The 25,412-nt window shown below is 43.5% G+C and overlaps 1 protein-coding gene across 1 annotated transcript in view; it reads left to right on the forward strand.

Moving 5' to 3' along the window:
• The first annotated feature begins 1,588 nt into the window (after positions 1-1,588).
• Positions 1,589-25,412, forward strand: part of ERAL1 (Era like 12S mitochondrial rRNA chaperone 1) — a 38,040-nt gene continuing 14,216 nt past the window's right edge. The window contains exons 1-7 of the mRNA XM_073667891.1: positions 1,589-1,743; positions 5,372-5,536; positions 8,282-8,409; positions 10,407-10,484; positions 16,200-16,246; positions 21,606-21,667; positions 23,611-23,723. Coding sequence (XP_073523992.1) covers positions 1,680-1,743; positions 5,372-5,536; positions 8,282-8,409; positions 10,407-10,484; positions 16,200-16,246; positions 21,606-21,667; positions 23,611-23,723 — 657 coding nt within the window. The 5' untranslated portion in view covers positions 1,589-1,679. The remainder of the gene's footprint in view (positions 1,744-5,371; positions 5,537-8,281; positions 8,410-10,406; positions 10,485-16,199; positions 16,247-21,605; positions 21,668-23,610; positions 23,724-25,412) is intronic.

The following is a 25,412-nucleotide window of genomic DNA, read 5'->3' on the forward strand; positions in this document are numbered from 1 at the left end:
GCGCAGCGGAACTCCCGCCATTGACTTGCATTGAGACGCACAGAAACCGCGACTGTACATTTTTACAAGCGGCTTCTATGCGTCTCTATGTGCGGATGGTACCCAGTTCTGGAGGAGAGGAGACTCTCATCCAGACCTGGGTACCATTGTACCTGTAAAAAAAGAATAAAATAACAAATAAAGTTTATATTCACCTGTCCGGCGGCTTCTCTCTGAATGCGGGCATCGCTTGAGGACCTGCGGTGACGTCACAGTCATGTGACCGCAGGCCCTTCACCGCTCTGTCTCGCGAGATGCCGGCAGCCAGGAACCAGGCAGCCACGCCGGGGCATCGGGGGTGAGTATAGCTTTATTTGTTTTAATTTTTACGGTTCACACTGTATAAATCCATGCTGTTTGCATGGATTTATACAGTGTGACCTAGTTGTCAAGCACTTTCCAAGTGATGCTATCGCCTGGAAAGCACTTGTCAATCTGCATGCGGAAACGCATGTGAATCCGCATGTATTCTGCAGGAAAAACGCATGCACAATCTGCATGCGTTTTTTTCTGCCAGGGAGATGCAGAAAGGCTATGTGCCCACGTTGCGGACCTGAAGCATATTTTTTACGCTTCTCCCTGGCGGGAAAATCGCATGCGGATATTACATGCGGTTTTCCCGCCAGGTAGAAGCGTTTGTGAGGCGTCTTTGCATGCATTTCCGCATGCGGGTTATCAAGCACTTCTCCAAGCATCACTTGGAAAAGTGCTTGACAACTTGTTCAGAATGGTAAAAAATAAAAAAATAAACTTTATACTCACCTTCTGATGCATTCTCTGCCCCGTCCGGAGTCTTGAGCGGCTCACGCTGTTGTGTGCAGGACCTGCGGTGACGTCATTGAGTCATGTGGTGGGTCACATGACTCAATGACGTGGCAGGTCCTTCAGACAACAGCGCGACGGAGGGAAAACATCAGAAGATAAGTATAAACTTTATTTTATTCTTTTTTTTACAGGTTCTTTGGTACCCAGGTCTGGAGGAGAGTCTCCTCTCCTCCAGACTTGGGTACCATCCGCACATTGATTCCGCTGCGCTTCCGCAAAATTAATGAACATGCTGCGGATTTTTGACTGCAGCATATACGCTGCGGAAAAATCCGCAGCATGGGCATTGACATTGCGGAATGCCATTGGGGACCATGGGGTGCGGATCTACATGCGTTTTTCAAGCGTTTACGCTGCGGAAATTCCGCAGCATATACGCTTGAAAAACGCTACGTGGGCACACAGCCAAATGCTGCAGAAATTTTCTGCTTCATTTCTGCATCGTGGGCACATAGCCATAACCTGCATGCAGAAATGCATGCAAAAACGCTTGACAAACGCTTCTACCTGGCGGGAAAAACGCATGTAAAATCCGCATGCGTTTTTCCTGCCAGGGAGATGCAGAAAAAATCTGCAGCATTTCTGCATCGTGGGCACTTAGCCTGACCGTGACATGGATCATAGCTGCTTAACTGTGGACGCTTGTGATTTGTAGTACTACGCGAGTTTAGGGTTGCCAGGAGGAAAGATGGCGCTGCACGTCCGCGTTTCTCCAGTCGCATACATATGACGTCACCAGTGAGACTACAGATTCTTACAATATGGCGGCGCCCATCAGTCACGGCGTGATATAATAACCAGCGGCCGGTAATACGATGTGGTGTGCGCTGTTCAGGTCGGTCAGGGCCACTCGTGTCCTGGCTGAGAGCAGAGCTGCAGGTCAGTGACGGCGCACGGTAATGACGTAGCTTCTGTCACTGCGGTCAGGGAACCGAACTTCTGTCACTGCCTTGTCAGGGAACCGGACAACCGAGCTTCTGCTGACCGCGGGGACTTGTAGTTTTTCCCAGCAGGTTGCAGATAATAAGTAGCCTGCGGCTGTATATACTAGTAGTATGCTGTGTGACTGTATGTAACTGTGCACTCGGGATTTTGTTGTGAGATTACAACTCCCATCATGTGCTGGCAGCCTGCACTCAGGTGCCTGGATTTCCTAATTGTATAATTAATATAATCTGACTACAGATCATGGGCGTACCCAGGATCAAAACTAGGGGGGGCAAGCCATGGTCACAGATACCGAAGAGAAATATATATATATATATATATATATATATATATATAATATAGTACAATGCAAAGATTTCGCTTCTTACATTACATGAGTGATATCTATTGTAAATTCCACAATAGCTCAGAAACCAGCGAATTGGTCCACACAGTATACTGGCCGCCATAAAATACTCCATACAGGAGACTGGCCCCCCCATATAACGCTCCATATAGGATACTGTCCCCCATATAATGCTCCACACAGAATACTGGCCCCCATAAAATGCTCCATACAGAATACTGGCCCCCATATAACGCTCCATACGGAATACTGGCCCCCATATAACGCTCCATACAGGATACTGGCCCCCATATAACGCTCCATGCAGGATACTGGCCCCCATATAACGCTCCATGCAGGATACTGGCCCCCATATAACGCTCCATGCAGGATACTGGCCCCCATATAACGCTCCATGCAGGATACTGGCCCCCATATAACGCTCCATGCAGGATACTGGCCCCCATATAACGCTCCATACAGAATACTGGCCCCCATATAATGCTCCATGCAGGTTGTTCCCCACACATAATGCCTCATGCAGGCTGTTCCCCCTCACATAATGCCTCATGCAGGCTGTTCCCCCTCACATAATGCCCCACGCAGGCTGTTCCCCCCCCCCCCCCCCCCCATATAATAACCCATGTAGGATGTCACCCCACCTTATAATGCCCCATGCAGGATGACACCCCCCCCCCTTCCTTATGCCCCATGCAGGATGTCACCTCCCCCCTCTCCCTTATAATGCCCCATGCAGGATGTCACCCCCCTCCCTTATAATGCCCCATGCAGGATGTCACCCCCCCCCCCCCTTATAATGCCCCATGCTGGATGTCACTCCCACCCACCCCCCCCTTATAATGCCCCATGCAGGATGTCACCCCCCCTTATAATGCCCCGTGCAGTATGTCACACCCCCCCTTATAATGCCCCATGCAGGATGTCACACACCCCCATCTCACCCCCTCCCTTATATTGCCACAGGCCTCCATATAATAAAAATGTAAAAAAATCAAATACCTCACGTCTCACCTGCTGCCGCTGCTCCGGACTCCTCAGCGTCGCCAGCCTCATCCCGCTCTGCGCTGTGACTGCTCAGGAAAGAGCGCGTTGTAAAGACGTCACCGCGCCCTCTGACCTGAGACGTCACAGTGCAGCAGCCGCAGAGGATGCAGGATCTGCTGCGGAGGCTCGGGGAGGGGTAAGTATCGTGCCAGGGCCCGGAGCAAGCGGGGGGGAGCATTTGCCCGGGTGCGCCGAGTGCTGACGCCGGCCTTGGTGTGCGGCTTGCGTGCCTGCTTCTAGGGGGGGCAGCTGCCCCCCCCCTACCCCACGGTGGGTACGCCCATGCTACAGATGATATGACCCTGGGGGCATCTGTCATTGTTTTGCCCTTGTTCCATCACAGAATTTCCACACAAGTGACTTCTGCACAGATTCATCTCTCAGGGATGTCAAACACAAACCCACAGAGGGCCAAATTGAAAAACTTCAAAGTCAGTTTACAGTATACAGTGTAATGGGCACCACATAGTCCTCCGTACAGTGTAATTTAGTCCTCCATACAGTGTAACGGGCACCACATAGTTCTCCTTACAGTGTAACGGGCACCACATAGCCCGCCATACAGTGTACCGGGCCCCACATAGCCCTCCATACAGTGTACCGGGCCCCACATGGCCCTCCATACAGTGTACCGGGCCCCACATAGCCCTCCATACAGTGTACCGGGCCCCACATAGCCCTCCATACAGTGTACCGGGCCCCACATAGCCCTCCATACAGTGTACCGGGCCCCACATAGCCCTCCATACAGTGTACCGGGCCCCACATAGCCCTCCATACAGTGTACCGGGCCCCACATAGTCCTCCATACAGTGTACCGGGCCCCACATAGTCCTCCATACGGAATAATGGGCCCCACATAGTCCTCCATACGGAATAATGGGCCCCACATAGTCCTCCATACGGAATAATGGGCCCCACATAGTCCTCCATACGGAATAATGGGCCCCACATAGTCCTCCATACGGAATAATGGGCCCCACATCGTCCTCCATACGGAATAATGGGCCCCACATAGTCCTCCATACGGAATAATGGGCCCCACATAGTCCTCCATACGGAATAATGGGCCCCACATAGTCCTCCATACGGAATAATGGGCCCCACATAGTCCTCCATACGGAATAATGGGCCCCACATCGTCCTCCATACGGAATAATGGGCCCCACATAGTCCTCCATACGGAATAATGGGCCCCACATAGTCCACCATACGGAATAATGGGCCCCACATAGTCCTCCATACGGAATAATAGCCCTAGGGTGGTGGTTCTGGTGTCGTGGACCAGATTTGGCCCACAGAGTTTGACATGTATGATCTATAGAAACACATTGTTTGGCTTTTTTTCTGAATGCAAAAAGTTTGCTCACATTATGGTCAATGTTGACACTTGTGATTCTACCCATGGATTATACACTGGTAGATTATTGTTGGGACCCCCACCCGGGGGGGCGTCTGGGGCCCTTGTTTTTCCTCATTGCACCTCTATGGTAAGGAGCTGAATGCAGCGATGGTCTATCATGTGTCCTGCCTCTACATTTAAAGGAATTATCCACTACTTGGTCATTCCCTTCTTGAGTGCCCAAATTACCCGAGTAAGATAAAAAAAAAAAAAAAAAAAAAAAAGCTTATACTCCCCACCTGCACCACATCCGGGCCAGCGATGTTGATGCGGAGTTTCCCGTGGTATGTGTGACATTTACATGAGCACTTCAGCCAATCAGCGGTTGCTGATCATCAATATTCCAATAAAGCTGATGTCCACTCTGACAATACTTAAGACAGGCTGCAGCTGGTCGGCGGCCACTGATTAGCTGTAGCGCTCATGCAACATAGGATGAAACGTGATCCAGAAGAATCTGCGCGAACATTGCTGGAATGGTATCGGTCTACACCTATAAAGGTGAGTATAATCTTTTTTTTTTTTACCTTTTTCTTGGGTGACTAGGAATTTAAGAAGGGAATGACCATAATTTGTCTGGTTTTGACAGACGCAGCCTAGCAATGGACTCAGCTTTCATAGTAGTTGAATAGAGCCGCAGAACAGGTCCTGGGTTCAAATCTCACAATGGACAACATTTTCAAAGCATTTGTATGTTCTCCCCTCCTCCATTTTTGACAGGCCTTTTAATTCTTTCATTCAATTGTTTAACTTTTATTTCCCCACAGGAACAGTCCTACTTCTAAGGAATAAAGAGCATCACAGGGTTAATAGATTAGCTGCATGTCTACATGGGAGAGACTCTGCTATTGGCAGTTTGTTGGGGGTACAGCAACATAGTCCCACAAATGAATTTCTCAGCCCACAAGCACCGGCTGTCTCCTTTAATAAAGGTAAATGTCTGTGAACATTTGTATTGATGACGTGTAATATTGTTTAAATAGGGATGTGATGAATGACGAAGTCTCGGTATTTTCACATATTCATAACATATCTACCTATTTGCTCCTAGCTGCAGACAGGCTTGGCAGCTAGAGAGTTGTGGATGGCTGCTCTTGTATTGCGTTTAGGCTCCGCGTTCGTCACTCTGTCGGGACAGAGCCGTTGTGTACAGTGAGGTTAATGTAGTCTGCTACTCTTTACCCGGACATTGCCGGAAAGGAGGCCAGACGGAGTTTACAGCAGAACAGTTTGGGCTTCTTTTGCCTCATTTTATTTTTCAGGGTTATAGACTGAAAGGCATTGAGTGCAGTCAAGCAAAGGGGGAATCTGCAAGTTTTTAGCCAGACACCATCAGTTCAAAAAGGCTGCTGATGGGCTAAAACATGTCCCAAAAATGCAACGTGCTAAACTGCATGCTGGATGAAAATCCCATACAGAAACATAGAAGTACAGCAAAACGTGAGTGCTAGGAGTTTTTCATTCACTGCCGGAAAAGAGGCCAAGCAGGATCCAAACTTACAGACTTTGGACTCCATTTGCCTCGTTGTACTCATTGCCTCTGTTGGGGGTGGGTCCTGTCCGAATACTGCTTTGCAGAAAATTGGATGGTACCTCTGATGGAGTCATGAAAGTAGAGGCCTAGGCGCAACTTGAAAGCCGCCTGTCAGCTTCGATAAAATAACACAACACTCAATTAACTCTTTTGTCTGGAAAGGAGGCATTCCATGTGTCAATAGGACCACACTATATCACCACCACAATAAAGAGTCCCAAACCTAGCTAAATACTATCAGGCAGCTCAATTGGCCCAACTAACTGTATTCCACACATCCTTTGAACCCGGTCTCTGGCTTACCCTGGAAGCCCCAGAATGTCACCCTTTAGCTCTAAATACTTTACTATTGCTCCTCCAACCACATTTCTAATCCTACACTGTCCCATTCACTTGAAATTTGTGATTCCATGAAATATTCTTGACCATAATTTCTCCCTTTTTACCTGAGCACCTCTTTGGAGTAATCCCCAATTACCTACAGGCGCAGAATCCCCCTTAGCATTCCGTAAGTGGATTAGAGCAGGCATCACCAAGCTTCACCACCTTCGTAATGTTTTCCCATCCTCAAAGAAAAATGTCATCTTCCTTCCAAACAAATATTCAGATACCTTAAACTTAAACACTTCATTATTTCCTTGTCTAAGAAATGCAACTCCACCATATTCTTTCATCCCACTTGAACAGAGATTTTGTATAAACCCTCATGCACCGGGCACTATCTCGCTTTTCTATACTTTTATAAACCATGCCACCCACAGATGTCATATCACCTATCATTCTGGCTGGGGAGGAGATATTGGCTTTACATTATCTGATGAAGACTGGACCCAAATTTGGTCTTCTACCACAAAGCGACTTTCTTAATACCTTGATGCTTGAAACTAACTACAAGTCATGATGAGATGCTACGTGACTCCAGATAGAGTAGCCAAAGCTGTTCCTAACTATTCCATCAAATGTTTTAGAAGATGTCAGTCTATAAGCCACATGTACTATATATTGTGGATTTGCCCCAATGCCTGTAGACTTTAGATTAGTGTACTTCCTTCTTATCTGTTACAGGCCATAATTTATAGAAAACCCCCTGAGAGACTTTATTAAATACACGCATTCCAACTTATTCCCTTCATATTTCTTGCTAGTAAGCAAACTATCAATCATCTCTGCTTGGAGAAAACCAGGGCTTGACTTCTCGGAAGTAAAAAGACTAATCTATTGGTACATGACTAATGAAAAACTCTCAGCTATGCTATGCGACAAGGTGGACAAATTTCAGAAAATCTGGTCACCATGGGTAGAATATAGCATCCATATTCTCTTCGCCACATCCCCTCTACACTTACAAGTAGAAATGAGCGAACCTGAATATAAAAGTTCGACGTTCATACCGGACAATCACTGTCCGGTGTTAAACACCGAACACCAACTTCCCCGGAAGTAGGTCGCAATGTTCGGAGCTCCGGGGGAAGTCCGAGAGAGTTTTCTGGCTCAAAAGTCCGGGTCCCCATTGTTTTCAATGGGTTTCTGGTTCAAATTTGGATGCAATTCTGGTACCCGAACCAAACTTTGAAATAAAGTTTGGGTCGGGTACCAGAACGCCAACTTCCACGGTCCGCTCATCCCTACTTACAAGTCACACCAGACTCTGACTATACTTAACAAATGTTACCCGCTATATAGGATTCAACTCCTTTCTCCCCTTTCCCCTCTCTCCTCCCCTTGTTGTCCCCCTCCTTGTTATATTATATAAGAAAAAAGTTTGCATGAATGTTTTTCAAAATACTATTGTATTGTTCATCCTTTAAAACCTTAATAAAAATCAACAGTATGTAAAAAAGAAAAAAAAAAAAGAAGCCTGCCTCCGGTATACCTCACTATAGTTATACATACCTGTACTTTTTCAATTGGACAATGGATGTAACTTATTGCTATAAGTTATCTCCCACAGGATAAAAAAAGTCCTCTGCTATTGTAAAACATTCAGGCAGCCCCCATACACATTAGATATTTTTGGCTGGATTGGGTTTGGTCACCTTTCATCTAATGTGTAAGGTCAGCGTTATAAGTCATGTTTTACCTCCCATTTGTGTTCTTTCATAGTTTGCTCCAGTTCAGACTAAATGCATTTCTCTGTTTGCAGCTGATCAAGACAGTTTATTATTGAATGCCCCTGACCAGCCAGAGGACTCCAAAGTGCTCAAACTTGCCATTATAGGGGCTCCCAATGCAGGAAAATCCACTTTGTCCAACCAGCTTCTGGGCAGAAAGGTAAAGAGCATAAGACACAAGGCTTATATTCATTATGTTATGTGTCCATTATGTGAATTCACAGAGTCGCAGCCTATCACCTCTCCATAGCATAGATGGATACATGTTCGAGTAGTGAAACCCCCACCACTCATGAGACCGGGGGTCCTATGTCCCTCTCTTTGAATGGATAAGTGCAGCCTTCTGCGTGTCCACTGGAGCAGGGGAGAAGTTGTGATTCTGGAAACACCTCTTTAGGATATCATTGTGGGGTTGTCTGACCTTGTTGCACCATGAGGTATAGAGGGTTCAGCACATTTTGAAAAGAAGAGGGGACTTTGTGTAAATCATTGACTGACCTGGAGCCTTTTTGTGTCTTTGGTTCTGCTGCAGCTGGGCATTGTATTTTCTGGCCTTGTAGCTGCAGCAGAATCTTTCTAAAGAGAAGAGCGATCTTGGAGTGTTTGTTACAAGGGTTTCTTATTCCTCTTTAACAGATGAGTCTTTAAAGGGAACCCGTCACCAGGTTTTCCCCATGTAAAGTACAGCCAGCACCTTTAAACCCTCTGTTGCAATGTTCAAGTAAAGCCCCCGTCACACTAAGCGAGATCACTGCTGAGTCACAGGTTTTGTGACGCAACAGCGACCTCAGCAGCGATCTCGCTACGTTTGACACGTAGCAGCGACCAGGTCCCTGCTGTGAGATCGCTGGTCGTGTCGGAATGGTCTGGACATTTTTGATCGTTGAGGCCCCGCTGGGTAGCATGCATCGCTGTGTTTGACACCTTACCAACGACCTTGTTGACGACTCAGACACAGAAACACATAGGCGTGCATCGTTATACAGATCGTTACGGGTCGCTGCATCGCTGCTGCGTGGTTGGGAAGATCTGACTGTTTGACATCTCACCAGCGACCACATAGCGACGCAGCAACGATCCCTGACAGGTCGTATCGTTGTCGGGATCGCTGTAGTGTCGCTTAGTGTGATGGGGCCTTAAGCTGTATATATGTCCCTAGTCCCCTCTACAAGGCACAAAAAATACCTTTAATACTCGCCGACGGCGCCGTCCGGTCCGATGGGTGTCTCTGGTCTTGATCCAATGCCTCCTCCCTTCTTATGATCGCTGTCCTCCTTCCCTGCTTCTGGTGGATGATGCGTCCTATGTCATCCATACGGTGTCCTCCATCGCTCTTCTGCGCAGGTGCACTTCTCTCAGCTATGCTGAGGGCAGAGCAAAGTTACTGTAGTGTGCATGCTCCAGGAAAGGCCAAAGAGCGCCGATGACCTGTAGGAAAAGCCGGTGCATGCGCTCTACAATGCTTTGTTCTGCCCTCGGCAGGGCAGAGAGAAGTGCGCCTGCGCAGGAATGCAATGGAGGAAACTGTGTGGATGACATAGGACACGTCATCCACATGAAGCAGGGAAGGAGGACGGGGATAATAAGAGAGGAGGCACCGGATGAAGACCAAAGACCAAGACCATTTGAGCATACCGCAATGTCTTTGAGTATAATAAAAGGTATTTTTTTGTGCCCTGCATTGGGCGCATACAGACATCCTACTAGAATGCAGCTTAAAGGTGCTGGCTGTACTTTATATTGGGAAAGCCTGTTGACAGGTCCCCTATAAAAATCAGGGGAATTTCCCAGCTTCTTAAAATTGCAAAATGTATTAAGTCACATCATTAAAATTTAAGTGCACAGATCCATAATGTGATCAAACGCTCTCTGACGTTCTTTCTCAAAGCTCAGGTGAGCTGGTTATTACTCTTCTAATATTCCCTGTAAAAATCCTCTTTTGGTTATTTAGGCTTAGGAGGCTTGGCCAAAAAAAATCAGGTTCATCCTGTAAAGGGGAAGAATAGTTACTGGCAGGAAATAGTGAAGTTGTCTGCATCATTCTCATGTCAGAATTTTCTAATTAAATATTAACTTCCAGTTTGTAAAGGCTTTTATATTTTAGGTGTTTTACCAAATGACTGACATTTCTAATGGTGTAAATACTTTTGTGTGTAGCTTTTCCCTGTATCCAGTAAAGTCCACACCACGCGCTGCAAAGCTCAAGGGATTCTCACAGAAGGAGACACCCAGATTGTAAGTACCGTACGGAGCCGTGGTTAGGATCAGTGATCGTGGCAGTGGTCGCATGCTAGAAGCTTGTAAATACAGACCTACAGGACCACCAGAAATGCTCATGAAGAGATACAGTACTGTGCAAATGGGTTACACAGGTATAGAATAAATGCTTTCAATAGTAGAGGTGTCAAACGATTATTTTTATCAATTAGCCAAATGAATGAACAAAAGAGAAATCCTAAATTAACATTTGCTTTTACTGCCATTTGCCTTCAAAATAGCGTGAATTCTTCTAGGTACACTTGGGTACTGTGTCACACTGTACAAGATATTTAACCCCTTCACCCCTGGGCCATTTTCTGTTTTGTTTTTTTTTTCATTTTCGTTTTTTCCCTCCCCTTTTTCCAAGATCCATAACTTCTTTATATTTTTGTCAGTATGGCCATATGACGGCTTGTTTCTTGAAAAACAAGTTGTGCTTTTTTTAATGACACCATTGATTTTATAATGTGATGCACTGAAAAGCGGGGAAAAAAAATTCCAGTGCGTAGAATTTTTTTTTTTACTTACTATGCTCACTATACGGTAAAACTGACCTGGTAATATGATTCTCCAGGTCACTACGATTACGCAAATACCAAACATGCATTTTTTTTAAATTTATTTAAATTTTATTGTTTTGTTTTTTTAAGTGGTATGAAAAATTCGGGGAAAAAAAATTTGCTGTGTTGCAGTTTTCTGAGACCCGTAACACTTTCAATTTTCAGGATATGAGGCTATGTGATGGCTTATTTTTTGTGCTCTGAGCTGACTGTTTTATTGATACCATTTTAGATACAGGTGCATCTCACTAAATTAGAATATCATCAAAAATTTAATTTATTTAAATTCTTCAATACAAAAAGTGAAACTCATAAAGTCATTACAAACAGAGTGATCTATTTCAAGTGTTTATTTCTGTTAATGTTGATGATTATGGCTTACAGCCAATGAAAACACAAAAGTCATTATCTCAGTAAATTACAATAATTAACAAAAAACACCTGCAAAGGCTTCCTAAGCGTTTAAAAAGGTCCCTTAATCTGTTTCAGTAGGCTCCACAATCATGGGGAAGCCTGCTGACTTGACAGATGTCCAGAAGGTAGTTATTGACACTCTCCACAAGGTTCCAGAGTTCCAGTTTTCATTTGGAAATCAAGGTCCCAGAGTCTGGAGGAAGAGTGAAGAGGCCACAATCCAAGCTGCTTGAGGTCTCGTGAGAAGTTTCCACAATCAGTGATGGTTTGGGGAGCCATGTCATCTGCTGGTGTAGGTCCACTGTGTTTTATCAAGACCAAAGTCAGCGCAGCCGTCTACCAGGAAATTTTAGAGCACTTCATGCTTCCCTCTGCCGACAAGCTTTTTGGAGATGGAAATTTCATTCTCCAGCAGGACTTGGCACCTGTCCACACTGCCAAAAGTACCAATACCTGGTTTATATACAACAGTATCACTGTGCTTGACTGGCCAGCAAACTCGCCTGACCTTAACCCCATAGAGAATCTATTATAGAGAATCTATGGGGTATTGTCAAGAGGAAGATGAGAGACACCAGACCCAACAATGCAGACGAGCTGAAGGCTGCTATCAAGGCAACCTGGGCTTCCATAACACCTCAGCAGTGCCACAGGCTGATCACCTCCATGCCACGCCGCATTGATGCAGTAATTGATGCAAAAGGAGCCCCGACCAAGTATTGAGGGCATTTACTGACCATACATTTCAGTAGGCCAACATTTCAGATTTTAAAATCATTTGTCAAGCTGTTGTTATAAAGTATTCTAATTTACTGAGATAATGACTTTTGTGTTTTCATTGGCTGTAAGCCATAATCATCAACATTAACAGAAATAAACACTTGAAATAGATCACTCCTTCTGTAATGACTCTATATAATGAGTTTCACATTTTGTATTGAAGAACTGAAATAAATTTACTTTTTGATGATATCCTAATTTAGGGAGATGCACCTGTAGATACAATGTTTTGATTGCCTTTTATTGCAATGTTACGGCGGAAAAAAAAAACATAATTCTGGCGTTTCTTTCATTTTTTTTCTCTCATTATGCTGTTTACCAATTGGATTCATTCGTTTTACATTTTGATAGATCTGACTTTTATGAACGCAGCGATACCAAATAGGTGTATTTTTTTTTAATGGGGCAAAAGAGGGGTGATTTGAACTTTTATAGTTTTTTTCATATTTCTATTTATTTTTTCACTGTATTCTTAGAGGACTTGAAGATTCAATCGTCTGATCGCTTATGCTATACATAGCAGGGAATCAGCCCTGCTATGTATAGAGAAAATCCCGATCTCCTATGAATGCTAGCTAAACGCAGGCTTTCACAGAAGGAATTTCACCGAAAAAATACACTTAAAATTTATGTTTATTGGTATCATTAAAAATTCAAATGTAACTGACCCTCAAAAAAACAAGCAAAAAACACCAAAAATAGTTAAAAAGGCTGTAAAGTATTCTCAACCCAAAAAGAGATCATCGTAAAGTGGGGAAGGAACAATTCCCTAAGCTGACCCCTAATCTGTCCCTACCTCACAGTGGAGGTTGGCACCCTCTTGAACGCAAATGGACCCCCGTCTCCTCGTCGGCTCACCCTAAAGGATGATACATACCTGCATCTGTACTTGAACTTAGCGGTGTAGTTGTGGGGTTGTTCTATTTGCATTTCTGATCTTGTCCCTATGAATAGGAGGGTCCAAGGACACCTCCAGACTTTATCTCTTGATTTTCTGGCTGAGTAGTGAATCTTTTTATTCTTATTGTGCTTGAAGATTGGTCTGTTATATATTGGTATAAAGTGACATCTATTTTCTGGTTTGGTGAGAGATGCAGGAATATTCCCTGCGATCATTTTTTTTTTACTAATACATATATATGTATATACTTTTTCTGTATTTACAGCCCGATTGAGATCTGTATACAGTATTGTGTTTACAGTCAGATTGAGATGTATATACAGTATTATTGATTGTCTGATGATTGATATCCTCTTGAGTATCTGGGCCATTAAGATAATTGACCGTTAGGAAACGAGTACTCAATAACTTCCTATTTTTTGATTTACCACACCTGTACACTGCAGGTACAGTGGTGGTGGCCCATTGGTCTTGGGGATTGAATGGTGATTACCCTCTTTCGTCGCCTTACACTGATAATTGACTCGCTTCACTCTCACCTAATCATGGACTTATAGGGTTCTTTAGGGTGAGCTGAGGAGGAGCGGGGGCACCATTTGCGTTCAAGAGAGTGCCAACCTCCGCTGTGAGGTAGGGGCTGATTAGGGGTCAGCTTAGGGCATTGCCCCTTCCCCACTTTATGAGAATCTCTTTTTGGGCTGAGAATACTTTACAGCCTTTTTAACTATTTTTGGTTTGTTTTTTTGAGGGTCAGTTACATTTGAATTTTTAATGATACCAATAAACATACACCTAAAATTTATTTGTACGGTGAAATTGTTTAAGTACTATACACTTACATTATAATCTATGATTTCCTTTCACAGAAGGATCGTAATGACGGGCACAGGGGTCTTCGGCAGACCCCCAGCTGTCATGGCAACCCATCGGCACCCCGCGATCACGTCTTGGGCATGCCAATGGGCACGTGCAATGACGCGTCCCCCGACCTGCTGTCAGAGATTTCCAGTGGGATTTAACAGGTTAACATCCAAGGGGCGAAGCTTCAATCCACCCGCGACTGTTGGAGGATTAAATCAGCCATCATTTGCCGGGAAAGGGGCGGGCTCGGTGTGTGAGCCCGCATCCAAGTCAGGGAGCTGGCATATTTACTTTCAATACAACTATTTTTAAAGGACTTTTGTTCCTGCAGCCTTTTTGGAACCGATGTGCTTGCTACCAATTTCAAGAATATTATTTTTTTTAATCAATTCTTCTAGCTACACTTGTACAGGTTTTGAAGAAACACAGCAGGGAGGTTTTTCTAAAAATCTTGGAGAACGGACCATTGATCTTCTGTGGATGTAGGCTTGTACAAATCCTTCTTTATCACAATGTTATCCTACAAAGTCTCGATGATATTGAGATCAGGGCTCTGTGGAGCTATATCATCACTTCCAGGACTCATTGTTTTTCTTTACACTAAAGATATTCCTTAAAGACATTGGCTGTATGTTTGGGGTTGTTGTCCTACTGCAGAATAAATTTGGAACTAGTCAGATGCCTCCCTGATGGTATTACATGATGGATAAGTATTTGACTGTATTTCTCAGCATTAAAGACTTCAAGAAATGGGCAACATTGAGCACCGTAGACGCAGTGGTCAGCCAAGAAAACTTCATGCAGGAGATGAACGATACATCATACTTCAGTTCAAAATCAGGAGATGTCCAGCAGTTCCCTCAGCTGAGAACTGGCAGAAGCTAGTGGGATGCAGCTACACTCATCTACTGTTCAGAGAAGTCTGACCAAAAGTGGTCTTCAAAAAAGAATTGCAGCCAAAAGCCATACCTTCAACATGGATACGAGACCAAGTGACTCAACAATGCACGAAAACATAGGAGCTGGTGGGCAGAAAAAATGTCAGTAGGTGCTTTGGACTGATTAGTCAAAATGTGAAATATTTGGCTGTAACAGAAGGCAGTTTGTGCCCAAAGGGCAGGAGAGCAGTACAATAATGGGTGTCAGCAGGCATCAGTGAAGCATGGTGGGGGGTCGCTGCTAGTTTACGGCTGCATTTCAGCAACTGTAGTTGGGGATTTGCTTAAGATTATTGATGTCCTCAATGCTGAGAAATACAGGCACATACTTATCCATCATTTAATACCATCAGGGAGGCGTCTGATTGGCTCCAAATTTTATTCTGTAGCAGAACTACGACCCCGAACATACAGCCAACATAATTAAGAACTATCTTCGGTGTAGAGAAGAACAAGGAGTCCTGGAAGTGATGATATGGCCTCCACAGAGCCCTGATCTCAATATTATCCAGACTGTCTGGGATTACATGACGGAAGGATTTGCACAAGCGACATCCACAAATCTGTGGTTAGTTTTCCAAGATGTTTGGAACAACCTCCCTGCTGAGTTCCTTTATAAAACTGTTTAAGTGTACCGATGAGAATTGATGCTGAAGGCGAAGTGCGGTCACACCAAATATTGATTTGATTTAATATCTCTTTTGTTTATTCACTTTGCATTTTGTTAGTTGATAAAAATAATTTTGGAAAGCATACTTTGCAGTATTTTTTCCACACCTGCCTAAAACTTTTGCATAGTGCTGTAAGTAGTCTATAATTTTTTTGTCTTGTACCATTTGCAACAGTTTTTATATTATTTATTTCTTTATTTTTAGAAATGTAAAAAAATATATATAAGTTTTTAGCACAAAATGATGTACCTGTATCTCAGTGCTGGGTGCACGGTGTGTGGAGGGGGCTCAGTGGTTGAGCTTCCTTGACACCCGGTAATTGCCAGCTAAATTACATAGCCGGGATCTGTCTCTACCTGCAGTGGCTGGAGCCAAACTCCAATCACTGCTGTACTTTCCGAGCCGAGTTCCAGTGGAAGTATGAGAGGTATACAGAAATGCCTATGACATATCCTGTGCGGTAATTACAGTTTGGATTAATGTGTGTGAGGGCAATGCATGCAGTGCTGAGTATTGTACTACGTAGCACTGGCCAAGAAATTCTTTACGACCTATGTTGTCTTTAGATACTTCTGGATACTCCCGGCATGGTCAATTCTGTAAGAGCTGATCGGTGAGCTACCCTTTTTTCTTGACTGTATGTGATCAATGCAAATGTCGGTCTTTTGTATGTAATGCTGTATATGATTTAGTCCACATTCCCACAAAAAAGGAAAATGCAAAAAAAAGTAATCTAAAAACATCATGAAAAATTCTAAACTTTGTGTGTGGAATTGGCCTATTGTGTATGACAGAGTTTCTCTACCAGTAGCTATGAGAGCCACTGGCCTCTAAATTGCGAATACTGAGAGACACTAGGGACAAGACTCTTTCACTGGCTGTTACCCCCATGTGGTAGGAGTCATCACTTAGGTTTCATATGTTCAACATTTATGGTCCGAGTACATGTACACTGGCCGCCAGTCTCCTGACCCAACTCGGCAGCATCGTAGGCGGATGTAAAGTTCTGCTCAGGAGACCCTTAGTCACTTCATACTTGGAAACATGAATATCAGATTTGTGAAACAGGCCGTAGTCATATCTTAAAGAAGCACTCCCATCAACGTTTTTATCCTCTTAATATATTGCAATCATCATATTATATAGCACTGTGTACTTACATTTGCTCTTTTTGCCTTTCTACCTAGTTAATTCTTCTCTTTTCTCTGGTCTATGTAGAAACAGGAAGTCTCTTGTCCCTGCATTTATCATCCCCCTCTTCAACTCCTGACCCAGCTGCTCTCTCCTCCCCCTACCAGGGACTTTTGCAGTGACTTATGACTTGTGCAGAGAAAATTGACCTCCTGTTTCTACATAGAGCTTAAAAGGATTCAGCTAGTCTGTTTTAAATCACCTGATGTCATAGACCTAATGGAAAAGAGAAGAGAATTAGCTGGGTAGAAAGGCAAAATGAGCAATTGTAAGTACACAGTGCTGTATAATATGATGACTGCAGTGTATTAAGAGGATACAAATTTTGATTGGCATGCTTCTTTATGTAGACTGTTTCCCTTTTTCTGCACAGTTTGATTCAACACCACCTTTCATGTTTGAAAATGGTTCACAACCAAATGCCCCCAGTGTGTGGTGACGGCCCAAAATGTCAGGCGAAACAAGGATCGGATATATTTTAATTTAATATGCCCAATCTGTGGATCCCCTGGGTGATAAGTGCCCCCAAATGTGGCTTGCAATCGCTTCTTTCACTCACTATGGCAGTAAACCTGCATATTCGGCACATCCCGGCGTCTATGCTGATGGGAAGTGTTGAGGGTTATGTCTTGAGTGTAGAACCGACTATAACTTTTTGGTGCACACAGTTCATAGGGTAAAATATACAGATTTATCTACTCTACCAATCTCTAATAAGATAACGGCATGTTTTTAAAATAAACTTTTTTTCTTCGTATGTGTAACTACAAGTGTGTGTGTATGTATTTTATATACATGTGTATATATATAAAAAAAAATCTTCTTTTCATACTAACCATTGGAGACTGCACAGCTCTCTAGTCCATACAATGGCTGCTGATGGAGACCATGTGACCGGACCTGTCCTCCGCCTCCTCCAATAGAATAGCAGCTTTTCCAATGTGAGCTTTTCAATTGGACAGGTCTGGTGACATGCGCATCCATCGGCAGCCATTTTTAGCCTCAATTGCATGTATTTAAAGGTTTGCTGACATATATAGTAAATATATCAGTTTTTCTGATTCGCTATGTATCTTTCCTCATGTGCAGGCATAGCATTACGTTTTTAATTGGAGGTATTGGGTATTCCCATCTCCAAGATCCTATCCCAATATGTACTAGATTTAGTAATAATAGTAATATTAGCAAATACCTCTAATTAGAAATGTAGTATAGTTTTTCTGATAAGCTATGTCTCTTTTCTCATGTGCAGGCATTGCAGGACCTTAGGTATCCATGGTTACGACCACTGATATAGTGACAGCTAGTTGATAAGGTCCTGCAATGCTTGCACATATGGAAAGAGACATAGCGAATCAGAAAAACTATACTATGTTTTTAATTGGAGGTATTGGCTAATGTTATTATTACACCTAATACATATTGGGATAGGATCTTGGAGATGGGAATACCCAATACCTCCAATTAAAAACATAGTATAGTTTTTCTGTTTAGCTATGTCTTTTTCCTCATGTGCAGGCATTGCAGGACCTTAGCAACTAGCTGTCACTATATCACTGGTCATAACCATGGATACCTAAGGTCCTGCAATGCCTGCACATGAGGAAAGATACATTGCGAATCAGAAAAACTATACATTTCTGATTGGAGGTATTTGCTAATATTATTATTATTACACCTACTACATATTGGAATAGGATCTTGGAGATGGGAATACCCCTTTAAGTAAGCAAAAAAAAAATTGTCTCCAAAGGTGGACACCCTATTTTAACTCCTGCAGTACTGTATTCTACTATCTGTGTGAGTCCCATAGACTTTGAAGGTGCAAAACACACGGTCATCTGCCGCACTAAACAGATGAGGACCTTAAACTCTCATTCTCACTGTAGGTGGGAAGCCTAGTAGTGGATCCCCCAGTAATCATACATACCACCTATCCGATAATTTATGATTCTGGGAACATGCCTTTAAATAAAAGCTAAAAGTAAATCTACCACAGTGGTTGTCATGTAGCCGAATGTCCTGCGTGATCCTGAAACACAGCAAAATGTAGAATTCCTGTAGAGACCACAGGGCTCATTATACTGATAATTCTTTCTATATATGTCAGCGAACCACTGATGTAACAGCCTTCTAAATCTTTTGTTCTACTGTATTAGATGGGAGAGGGTCCTGTTGCAGTCAGATGCCTTAAGTCCGCCATAAAGATTAGCTGGCTGACAACCAAACGATGCTTCGGCTGATCATTTGGCTGACAGTTGTCACGGCCGTCGCTCCCATACACAGGAACCTGTCCGGTTCTAATTAGGGTTGAGCGAGTATGTTCTTTCCGAGTATGCTCGGGCCGAGCTCCGAGTATTTACAGCTGCTCGGTGATATGTTTGAATCTCTCCCGTGTGCATGATTTGCAACTGTTTGACAGCTTTATTACATGTGAGGAATGTGTAAGAAATAGACATTCCTCACATGTAATAAAGCTGTCAAACAGTTGCAAATCATGCACACGGGAGCGATTCAACCATATCACCGAGCAGCTATAAATACTCGGAGCTCGGCCCGAGCATACTCGGCGAATGGGTTAATAGAACATACTCGCTCAACACTAGTTCTAATCTCAGTACACTGACTTCTCCTGGAAGTCCATTAGAATGTTCGGAGTTTCTGGGGGGGAGAGAATTCTTGATTGACTTCTTCCCTGACAATCAGTTAGCTGGCGCCCTCATACACAGTAGAGCGTCGGCTGAAACCGTCAGTCGGCAGGTTCGGCTAACATTAGTCTAATATGTAAGGGAGCTACATATTAGGTGACTGTCAGTCGCACGCTCCTGTGCTTTCTTTGGGAGAGCCGCTGCAAGGCTCCTCAGGAGCTTATCTCCCAAAATGATCGGCTAGTGGAAATCAGACGTGCTGAATCATTCTTTCCCCCAACATTATTTGTCAGGAGAGCATTGTAGGGCCCCCATAGTCATTAAATTACAGTACCAGGGGACTCTGATGACTTTAGTCTAATGTGTATGGGGGCCTTTACAGACAGACCTATGTCAGTGACTGATTCTCCTGGGACATAAATCTTTTAAATATTTTTCAGCTTATCTAGTTCGAGTGCTGTGATTTTTGAGGGGTGGGGTGGTTGGGCGGCATTTTCTATGCTTAGTGTTCCTAAACACACCATACAGTAATGTGACATGTATTGTTCTGCTTTTATATTTTTTATATATAAAAGATTCTTTTCTGCAATTTTCTTTTCGGAGCTGATTGAGTGACCCAATATTCATGACAATGATTGTGCTGCTAGGATTAGGTTTACCGCCATGTCCGTCGGGATCTCGGAGCGCAGTGTTTAGGCATGTTTCTTTCTTTTCCGTCACCCCCTTGATTTTTTACAAGTAGCAGGGTTTCTAACTCAGCCAGAGATCAATAACACATATTTACATGAATCAATGGGTTTTGTCAGTGCTGGCTTAAGGGCCTCGCTTCACACCGGCAATCGATGTACTGAGGGGATGTAGTTAATGCCACATTACTCGTACTTTAAAGAACCAATAAACATAACAAATCACCGTATATAAAAGCAAAAATATTGGTTCCCAGGCTTAAGAAGCATGACGTTCTTCATGTCTCCTATATTCTAGCTGGATTTAAAGGGAAACTGCAGTTTCTTAATAGTAATTATTCATTAGTGAGTCTTTAATGGATCATTTTTCACAAGTGGTTTACAGGCAATCCTAAGCATTAAAACAATTGCTCCCTTTCAGAAAATCTTCGTCTTGGGGCCAAGTTTGTTATAAAAATAAAAAATATCGCCTTCCCTGGGTGCAGCGCTGAGTCTCCGCCAGTGTGTAGTATTGGCTGCAGCACTGACATCACGTCAATAGCGCAACAGCCAATCGGTGAGCTTGGTGGCTCTGAGCAGGGCGTTCCGTCTACATGGGCAGCGCTGCTGAGCTCACTGATGGGATGTTGACGTCAGCGCCGTCGCCAATACCAGGTACCGGGATGAAGACGGACACTCAGCGTTGCATCTGGGGACATGAATAAAGCGCTGCTTGTTTGTTTGGTTTTTTTAGAACAAACTGCATTCAGGGAACAAAATTTTCTGAAAAGGGCCAGTGCCTAAGCATGGACCCCCATGACCCAGAGTCTGTAACTCTCTCTTTTCTCCTGTATGATCTTCTAAGCTGATTCATGAACAAATGAAAACTTAATTAAAATTGTCATAAATCATCTCAGAAGATTGTTCAGGACAAGGAAATAAATCGGACCCACCAACAAGCGAACTCACTGATGTATTACTGTTAACTCATTCTGCAGTTTGCTATGTCTTATGATACAAAGAGACTGTAGAAGTCAAGTGGTCCATAATATTTTTTTATATATAAAATATAGATAGATAGATAGATAGATATGGATTTAAGTAAACTAAAACTGTGAAAGTGTCCACATCCTTTAGAGGGGTATTCCCATCTTATACAAATATGGCTTATCCATAGTATAAGTTTCACCATTGCAGCCCTGACATGTGCTGCTGTGAATGGAGACGTGGTTCCCGTTTATTTGCACAGGACTTCTGACCACGTCTCCCATTTATTGCAGCAAGTGATGCTGCCCGTTTCTAGATTTCTAGATAGATGTAGTTCCCATTGGCATCTGTTATAAATTCCTGGCATAAATGTTTCAGATGAGAACTCCCCTTTAACCATAGTGATAGACATTGCCCTTCATGTAACAAGTAGCCGCATTGTTCATTTTGTCTAGATTACTCTATTTTGTGCTATTTTTAGGCATAAACTGGAGAAAACCTTTCAGGAGGACCCCTGGACGTCTGTGAAGTTGGCTGACCTAGGTGAGATACCAGTGGCTCTATATATTTTTAGTGTATAATGTTAGCTTGGAGCTTAGCGGCTCTGAGCAAGGTTCTCCATCTACATGAGCAGAGCCGCTGAGCTCACTGATTGGATTCCTGATCGTGTTTATCTCTATATACGCTTTCATACAGAGAAATGTGAAGGGTTTTAAATTCTCTTTAAAGGGAACCCGTCATCTGATCCAAGCTGCCCAAACCACAGGAAGCATGAGTCTGAGCCTACTGCATGGTTGCAGCCAGGTATATTATTCTCTGAAATGCTTTGGCATTTTAGAAAAAAAAATACATTACAGATATGGGAGAGATCCGTCAATCACCTTTAATGGTTCTGGGAAGAGCCGGCCGGGGATTTCGCTGGACTAGTCTCATCTCCGACTATGGTCTCTGGCCATCTCTTCCCATAGCAAGAGACACGTGAATCTTCTCTAGCAGTGCCAGTTCTTTAAAAGGGAATCTGTCGCCACATTTGGCCTATCTAAGCTATTAATGTTTGTATACAGGGTATAGACAGCTGAGGAGAGTGATCCCTGTATGCCTCATATCAGATGCCTTGTTGTGGAGACATCATCTTTTATCACTTTATGTAAATGACCTCTTCCAGTCTTTACTCACTTGTATAGCGCCATCATATTCCACAGCACTTTACATACATTGTCATCACTGTCCCCATTGGGGCTCACAATCTAGATTCCCTATCAGTATGTCTTTGGAGTGTGGGAGGAAACCAGAGAACCCTGAGGAAACCCACACAAACACAGGGAGAACATACAAACTCCTTGCAGATGTTGTCCTTGGTAGGATTTGAACCCAGGACCCCAATGCTGCAAAGCTACAGTGCTAACCACTTAGCCACCGTGCTGCAAAAAATATGTTTGCAAGAAGACAAAGTTCATTTTTCCTGTTCTGTGTTAGTTACTTGTCTCACACTGGTAGTGCCCCCTTTTTTATAAAATAATCTCTGGGGGCAGAGTTATCTTCCAGGCAGCTTCCTCCCCAGAGCCTGGAAGAGGTCATTTATGTATAAGAAAAACGTGGAGTTCTCTGGAATAAGACATTGGATCACAGATATCAAAGTTGGATCACAGATATCAAAGTATCATTTTATTCAGCTCCTATGACCTACATGCCCATATATACGGCTTTTAAGGGAATCTGTCAGTAGGATCAACCCATTTAAGTAAAGTAAAAATACCTGGCTGCAGTCGTGCAGCCAGGCTCTGATTCATGCTGCTCCTGGTGTAGACAGCATGAGTCAGGGGACAGGTTCCCTTTAAATATGTGTGTAACACACAACTGCTGGTAAAAAAAGATCATAGATTATATTAATTTGCACTGCAGTCATCCATAGACTCTCGTGTTAAAGGAAAGTGTGTGTGTGTCACTCGCTGTGTGTGTGTGTCACTCGCTGTGTGTGTGTGTGTGTGTGTCTGCGCGTCACTCGCTGTGTGTGTGTGTCACTCGCTGTGTGTGTGTGTGTCTGCGCGTCACTTGCTGTGTGTATTTTGTGGCGCACTCGCTGTGTGTGTGTGTGTGTGTCTGCGCGTCACTCGCTGTGTGTGTGTGTGTGTCTGCGCGTCACTTGCTGTGTGTGTGCGTGCGCGCGTCACTTGCTGTGTGTATTTTGTGGCGCACTCGCTGTGTGTGTTTGTGTGGCGCTCTCGCTGCGTGCGTGTTTGTGTGGTGCTCTCACTCTGTGTCTTATCTTTTTTCTTTCTTTTGTCTTTTTTTCTTTCTCTTGCTGATTCGTTTCTCACACTCGCTCTTTCTCTTGCTCCCTATTTTACATTATCATTCTCCCTCCCTTTTTTTTTTTTTTTTTATATATAATTCTTGCACCTGTTTTCCAATGAGCCAAAATATAATGAATTCCCATGAGGCGTAGCACTATCTGATCAGCTTATCCCCCATGTTCTCTTGTGCAGTGCTGGTTTTGGTGGATGTCTCGGATAAGTGGATGAGGAAATCTTTGCACTCGGAGGTGCTCAAGTGTCTGTACAAGAACTGCCATGTCCCCAGCATCCTTGTGCTAAATAAAGTAAGGCTACGATACATCTGTACATCACGTATCTCCTCTAAAACTGTCTTTTTGTTTTGTGGGATTCTTTCAGTTCTGGGATAGTGCTGTGCGGACAGTCTTCTGCCTCATTTACATATTGCAATGTATTATCATTAAGCAGGAAGGAATGAATTAAGTTCATTAGGCCATCAATCTTGATGTATGCATTCTCATTGTAAGTGAGCAAATGGGGAAACAGATGATCAATCCTAACTAGAGCACTCATCAGTTTTCTCTACTCCGGATCTATTGACCTATTTCCTATGAGAGGTTATGCACATTGCGGGGGCATTTAGAATAATTGCTATGCCTATACTGCAATATTTGCACCCCCATTAAAAGCATGCCGGTTAGTGAAATGGCACATGGTGTACATGTAAGGCTAGTATCAGGGCTTTTCTGCCCTCTTTCTAAAATACTCTATTTCACATCAAATCCTAATACAGTAATTTTTTTTATTCCGCAATTCAATACTACAGTGATATTGAAATTTCAACACAAAGCCAGTAGCATGAGGGACTGAGTGAACTTTACAAGACCTCTCTGATTTTTTGCATATTGTGTATTAATATTCAAAGGACTGCAGACTTATGAATCCCCCCAGCGGACGCACTGTGCGCTGCAGTGATTCGGGGGATTCTGATCCAGGACCGGGTGTGTTACTTTGTATTGTTTTTATTGTCTGTACATGTCCCCGCTCAATTGTAAAGTGCTGCGGAATATGTTGGCGCTATATAAATAAAATTATAATTTATGGGAAAGCAGCCGGCATATACATCAAGGTAACCACAGGGCTTCATTTACCCTGCAGATGCAAAGAGTGTTATTTCACCTTGTGTACCCTTTTTCTGCATAGAAAAGCATATTTGACATCACTTTTCTATGTGGAGGCCTCCTGCATATAAGATACTGCTATTATATTGCCGTCAGTCAATGAGCTGTGTATGACAATGCTGCGCACAGGCCAGAACCTTCCATTGAGCAGAATTGTCAACATAAACGTCTGATAGAAGGTTTTCATATTTTTCTGAACATTCAAGGTCTAGTAATGCTGGATTATAGGAATCCTATTGTGGAAATCTGAATTGACATCCAAATAGAAAATCACCGTCTTATAATAAAAAGAAAAAGCTATAATATAAATACAAAATAAAATGTCAAGTCTGAGTTACTTGTCCTCTTTTGTCAAGTTCCCATGTTTTTTGTTATATCTGTTAAAATGCGAAAACCGCCTGACAACCAAACAATCACAACTGAAAATCTTGTCATCAGAGGACAAGCCCAGGACACTGATTGCTCTATTTTAGCCAAGTATAATATCCTCTGAAATGCTGCGTCATTTTGGAGAAAACATAGTCCCCAGCCAGCTTTTCAAAGTATGTGTCTCAGATGACTATTCAAAAGCAGGTTCCTGGTGGATTCTACCTGCTCCAATCCCTTTGATTGACAGATCTCTATATGCACAGCTATTGGGAGAGACCTGTCCCTTTTCAAAGTCTGTTTTTCTACAGCGATACAAAGTAAAACGTTTACGGCTTCAATAGTGCAGCCAATGTCTCTTGCTGCTGTTCTCTCCTCCCGCATCCTCTTCTGCGCCCTCGCCCCTTCCCTCCTGCGCCCTCGCCCCTTCCCTCCTGCGCCCTCGCCCCTTCCCTCCTGCGCCCTCGC

This window comes from Phyllobates terribilis, unplaced genomic scaffold (assembly GCF_046119375.1).
Source record: "Phyllobates terribilis strain yellow unplaced genomic scaffold, ASM4611937v1 Scaffold_2__4_contigs__length_985480577, whole genome shotgun sequence".
Classification (NCBI taxonomy): Eukaryota; Metazoa; Chordata; class Amphibia; order Anura; family Dendrobatidae; genus Phyllobates; species Phyllobates terribilis.